Source organism: Cordyceps militaris (genome assembly GCF_000225605.1).
Source record: "Cordyceps militaris CM01 unplaced genomic scaffold CCM_S00007, whole genome shotgun sequence".
NCBI classification, from domain to species: domain Eukaryota; kingdom Fungi; phylum Ascomycota; class Sordariomycetes; order Hypocreales; family Cordycipitaceae; genus Cordyceps; species Cordyceps militaris.
In genome coordinates this window covers 574,888-580,887 of record NW_006271975.1, presented here as the reverse complement: position 1 = coordinate 580,887, position 6,000 = coordinate 574,888, and the positions used below count along the sequence as shown (strand labels likewise).

Genomic DNA, 6,000 nt, shown 5'->3' with positions numbered 1-6,000 from the left:
GCGGCGCTCAACGGGTACCGGTACGCGCGCGGCGCGTTCCAGACGCGCCTCCCGACGTACGCGTATAATATCAGCGGCGGCGCCCTCGCGCTCGACACCGAGTGGGCGGGGACCGAGTACGCCGGGTGGTGGGACGGCGGGCACGACGTGACGGGCGTGCCAGGCCGCCGGCAGCTGCTGCTCTCGACCGACACCGACCTGCACGTGTTTGATATCGACTCGCAGACGTTTGAGAGCGGCGCGTCCGTTGCGAGCAAGTACCTGCCGGGCTTCATGCCGGTGGACAGCCGCGTCGGCACCAACGGCCAGGCGCTGCCGCGCTCCGACATCAAGTCGCTGAGCATCGACGGCAGCCACAACGTGCTGTACGTGCAGGCCTCGTGGCAGGACGTCACCTCGTACCAGATCAACCTGCTCGAGAATGGCAAGCTGCAGCCGGGCCTGACGTATCCGCAACAGCTGTATAGGTCGCGGTGGTTTGCGGACACGCCTACGTGGCCCAAGGCGCGGTTGCCTTCCTCTTAGCCGTCGTCTTTTGTCGTTTGGTTTTTTCCTGCATAGTTTAGCCTGATATCCATTTGTTTTAGTTGGAAGCAATAAAGTAAAAGCACTTCATCACACCGTTTTGACCATGGTAGACGAGGGTATCATGAATGCATTGTGTGGTGGGCGTCTCCCCAGTCTATATTACAACCGGGATCGAATCCATTCGGCCCATTTGCTCAAGTCCTCCAGGTGCTCCAGCACCTTGGCCAGGTGCTCTCTTGTCACATAACTTCCATTAATCTCCTTGATGGGCCCCGGTGCCTCGCCAATGACATTTTCGTGGATAATTTGCACCAGCCCGCCTTCCAAAATGCTTAAAGTGATGTTGGCTGTTGTGTCGCGCATAGGAAAGACAACCTGCATGTGCGGTGAAGGATGAACCCAAAGAATGACGTCCAGGCAAAGGTCTACGGGAGCATGGATCGGCTCGCCACCGTCCACTTTCGCGTCATTATTCCCCAAGCTCATGAAATCAGCCAGTTGGTCTTTCATAGTTGTCCTATCCTTTTCGAGCTCATTTCCCTGCACGCTTGCTTTCGCATTGTCGACAGCAGAACCATCCTCCCTCCCGAAGCTGCTCTCAAGCAATGTCGACAAGAAGGCGTACTGGCGAAGTACCGGCAGCATGTCAACGAGCTGCCTGGGATGGCCAAAGGGCAGCTCCGAAAGTTCTTGCGAGTATATAGGCTTGTAGATGAATAAGCTGTTTTGGTGGGTCCTCGTCAAGGCGTCATTGTACGTATTGATCATGGGGAACTGGTGTCTGCGAACAATGGTGCGGGCTTCGCTCGGATCTTGCCTCGTGCCCGGCGCCAGTGGGAAGAAGAGGGCGTCAAAAGTAGGGGGCTGGCGGTTGAAGTCGTTGGGTGGCTCGACACCCGCAAGCGCGTATAGACGCGCCCATTCGGTTTGGGGGAGAATGACGGGCGGGTCAAATGTGGCGGTGAACATGACGCGCGGCACTCTCGTAGTAGAAAGATCATCCTGAAGTAGGTCCATACTGGCGTCCTTGTTTTCGTCGGTTTGAGGCAACGAAACATGTTCGGGCTCTTGCCAGTCAAGAATGGGAGAAGTGAGTGTGCCCATCATGTCGTCTTGCTTGATGATGTCTTTCGAGATCCAATTCTCCGATACTCGAGCCGGTAGTAGTCCCACGCCATCAATGGCAGCACAGCCAAGAAGCATAGACCATACTTTGCTTTTGTTATTGTCATTCTGCACAGGTGGTGGTGCGACAAATCTCTTCTCTTTCCAGTACTGCAGAGCGAGCCCAACTTGGCCGCGTTCATGCATGACTGGTTTCCCGTGTCTGGTGCACATGGCAGCACTTGCTAACAGGGCATCTGGCTTGCCGGCCATTCCGCCACCTCGGCGTAGTTGCTCCACGTCCCAATCATACAAGCGCTCCAGGCTGGAATACATGCTCGCCAAGGCCTCGTGGCAATCCAGCCCGGGAACGATGCTCAACTTGTCCAGCGTAGCAAGACGCTCGAAGTTCATGGCAAACCTCTCCAGCGTCTTGGTGAGAGGGCTTTGGCCCGGAAAAAGTTGAAGATCTTTCATCAGAATCTGGCTGGCGGCATCAATGTGTTTTGTGACCGAGTCGGCGTTTCCATGGTATGAGAGAGTCGCGTTCTGGACAATATTGTTGTCCAAGACAATATCAAGGGCAATAGCAGATCCAGCAATCGCTAGTGTTTTCGTTTTACGGCCGCCAGGTGTGGAGTTTTCTTCAGCGAGAATTTCCATGCCAAGTCGTTGTGCGAGTCGCCCGATGCCGGCTTCGCTGACCATGCCCTTTTTTTCCTGTATTCTAGTTAGCGAGTGCGATACACACAGGGGTCCCTGAGCAAATACATACATTGAACATTCTAATCATGTTCTCTAGACGTCGTAGCTTCTCCTCCTCACTAGCATATGCACCACCAACGCCGTCGAGGCCAGGGACGCCTTCGAGACCCATGTCAAAGCCGCTACCCATGACGAGAGCGCCCATAGCCGCCGCCGTCGAGGGACTGTCAAAGTTGAGTGCGGCCATTGTTGATTGGCCCGCCATTCCCATCGTGGCAGGTGACTTCTTAACGTACTGCGGCGATGAGTGTGGACCGCGCGGGGAGAAGGCTGCTTGAGCGGCGTTCAAGGGCGTCGAGACGGGCGGCGTGGCGGCTGGGAAGTGTGATGGTGTGCGGCCCTGCTGGCCGGATGGAGTGCGTCCCTGCTGTGAGGGCGCATGCTTCATGGCCGCTGGCGTCGGTGTCGACATTGTGTGTGTGGTTGCGTCGGAGACGGTGCGGGATGGACAGTTACGCGCTGGTAGCCACAGTGGCTACCAGAATGTTGATGTGCTAACAAACTGTAACGTTTATAAGTGGTGAGGCAACTTATCAAGTCGGATGGATTGGGTATGAATAGAAAAGGCCGGGACACTAGACGCGCTGGCTATGGATTGGTGGATGGGAAAGTGCAAAAGGCTGGCGCCTACGTTGGTGGTGTTGAAGCCGCCCCACAATAGCTTTTCGCGACTGGCGGCTGGGGAAAAAAAAAGGCTTGCACTGACATTCACATCCCCAAGACTATGACGATTTCTAGACAAAGACGGTCGGCAGGAACCTTTGAAGCGCAATAATCGCGACCAAGGACCTCGTCTCTTTCACGCAGCCACATCGGAGACGAGATGGCGGCGACGCCGTTTCGCGGCCTCAACAGCCGCCTGGCCAATCGGTCACTACGGATCATGATATCCCCTGCACCGGCTACCTTTGCCGAGCGACGTTCGATATTACAAGTACTGCAAAAGTACGGACCCGTTGACATCTTCAGGAGAGAAAACGTAGGTCCAACTCTCCTCCCTGGCGCCGCCGAAGCATCCCGTCGCGCTGACCTTGTCCCGTGTTTTAGCAAGAAGCGCATCGCTACATTTCCGTCACCCGAAACGAAGACACGGCCAAGGCGCTCGCACATCTGAGCCCGATCGCGTGCCGCATATCGTTCCCCCGGATCGAGCCGGCGAAGCGTGCGCGGCAGCTGCAGAGCCTGGCCGCGCCGCCAGCGCACCCGCGCATCGAGTTCCAGACGCAGGCGAACAGGGCGGACTCTGCGCGCGCCGAGCAGCCCGAAACGGAGCAGCAGCCCGGGGCGGGCGAGGGCGAGACGACGCGCGAGTTTGTGCTCACGATCGGGCCCGCGCGCGACTTTGACCACGGCAAGGCGGCGACGCGGGCGACGGAGCACGCGCGCTGGCCTGAGGGCTACGAGGCGGACCAGTCGTTTGCGGTGCTCGCGCTGCGGGACACGCTGCCTGACACGCTGCAGAAGAAGGGCCTCTGCTACTGGCACGTCAGGCCCGCGCCGGCGGACGCGCCCCGGGACACTATGCGCCAACGGCTGGAGCGGAAGCAGCTGATGCCGGGGCAGATGACGGCGGCGGCGGAGGATCCCGTCAGCCTGCCGCCGCCCAGGCCGCGGCGAAGATGGTGAATATGCCGCTGCAACGCTCAACGTCTCGATATTGCGAAAAAGAAGCAGCGGGTCAAAGCTACGTCGACGACCTGGCCCGCGGTCGGCTTGTTCCGGATGCATACTAGTTGATACTGAACTTGGCGCATCTGTGGCGGATGAAAGAGCAAGGCGCCACGGGCCAATTGTGCCGTGAAGTGTGGCCCAGCACGGGGCCCGGCCCGGTTTGGGCTGCAGGCTACCTACGTAATAGTGCTGAACAAGGAAACAGGAAATGAGACGAGGAAGCGACGGTGGCTGTAACGTTGACAGTTTGCACCATCGAGTTGCGACAACTGCGAATTGCTTCTTCTTGTCACACTATTTTTTTTTTTCTTTGTTTCCTTTGCAAACGCAACACTGTTTGGAAATGATGCCTCGGGCGGGTTTCCGCGTCAGATAGATGGCGGCGCTGGGGGCCGAAGAAAAAAAAGACAGTGGCCATCGGTCGGTGCGCAGTGATCGGCCAGGCAGAGGTCCTAGGCAATCAATAATGGGGCCATTTTCGGCTTGGCTAGGTTGCCAGGTGGTGACTACATGGGTACCTACTGGTAGTGACACCTAAAGCAGCCGATGGAAAGATCCGTACATGCTTTGTAACTAGTTACTGTTGTACATGACTAGTCAGAGAGAGCATGCAAGTGCACATGACATATTACGTGGCATAAGACAGGAGGAATTGCGTCTCAAGTTGATGAGGTAGACAGAAAAGGTTGTTTCCTGCTGGGCGGGGTGTGCCGCGTGGTTCCCTCCTTGTACCCCGGCCGGAGAGCCCTACGGCGAAACGTTGTCAGAGTTCGACTGAACAATAATAAGGAAGAGAGAGTGTGAAGGGAGCGACAGTGGAACTCTCCAGCAAGTCGTCACAGTGACGCTAGGCAACTCACAGTCAAAGTACCACAGACGCTAAAAAGCTTGCGTCTCATTAAACTAACAAGACCTCGCTACCAGTCAAAACGTTCAAGGTGAAGAACCACATGCCTTGACATGATGCGTCGCTCCCCGCTAATTAGCGAAGGAGCCTGGTTTTCCAAGGCAGGGTGCAGCTGTCCTGTGGCGCTGCTGGGTGGCGGCCGTGTGACAAGGGTGTGGCTTTGCTGCCGGCTAAAATAAACTCGGGGGCTTGTGATTTGTCCCTGACATGACTTGTTGCAGCATTTTTTGCGCTGAACAGGGGGGCGGAGAAAGGGTGAGTGGGCGGGTTGATGATCGAAAAGGTTTATGCTTTTGACTGGGGGCAGCCATGTGTGCTACACATGGAGCGTTGGAAACCCTGCGCAGCTACGATTGAACGACAAGGCGCAGTTGAGAGAAACGGACCTCTCCACCGAGTACAACAGTTGCCAGCTCTGGAGTGAGTACAAAGAGGTGTGGCTTGCAGGCTGTGAGAATTGCTCACCTGTGTCAGTGACACCGGTACCTATACCAGGTCCCCACCACCGGGGCATCGCTGCTCATCTCGCTGGAGAGCAGCAGCGCGCGGACCCAGTTTCTTGCTTTGGCGCAATCACAGCCAGCCAAGGTCATCTCCTCGGCTCGACCAGCGATCGTGCCTCTGCTGGCCCGATCAAGGTGCCGGTATTAGCTCCATTGCTCCCTGGCGAACAGAAACACCTCTGCCCGCAGCGTGGATTTGTGACGTGCCAAGTCATACAAATTACTGGTACGAAGAGTAGTTAATATAAAAAATAAAAAATAAAAAAATAAAGACTTTCAAGGGTCGAGCTGCACGCCTGCCCAAGCTCGGCAATTGGGGTCATGCCAACGTCATACCAACAGCGCATCACCACCGCCATCACGACCTGGGTACAACCCAGATAATGGAGGCCGCCGCCCCCCCTCCATTCCCCTTTGGCAAACCAGCTCGACACTTTCCAGCTTTGGTCGGCTTTCCCCCCTGCCCGGTTCTACAGTCTAAACCAGATGCGACTTTTTTGGTTTTTTTAGCTTGAGCACTTG

The 6,000-nt window shown here is 56.5% G+C and overlaps 2 protein-coding genes across 2 annotated transcripts; one reads left to right on the top strand and one right to left on the bottom strand.

Annotated features, from left to right (window-relative positions):
* Positions 1 to 687: 687 nt before the first annotated feature.
* CCM_08399 (Mediator complex, subunit Med1) lies at positions 688 to 2,809 on the bottom strand (the record flags this gene model as incomplete). Its single annotated transcript, XM_006673538.1, has 2 exons — positions 688 to 2,352; positions 2,408 to 2,809. 2 exons carry the CDS (start codon positions 2,807 to 2,809, stop codon positions 688 to 690), a joined length of 2,067 nt encoding a protein of 688 aa, XP_006673601.1.
* A 411-nt stretch (positions 2,810 to 3,220) lies between these two features.
* CCM_08398 (uncharacterized protein) lies at positions 3,221 to 4,023 on the top strand (the record flags this gene model as incomplete). Its single annotated transcript, XM_006673537.1, has 2 exons — positions 3,221 to 3,376; positions 3,445 to 4,023. 2 exons carry the CDS (start codon positions 3,221 to 3,223, stop codon positions 4,021 to 4,023), a joined length of 735 nt encoding a protein of 244 aa, XP_006673600.1.
* Between the last annotated feature and the right edge of the window lie 1,977 nt (positions 4,024 to 6,000).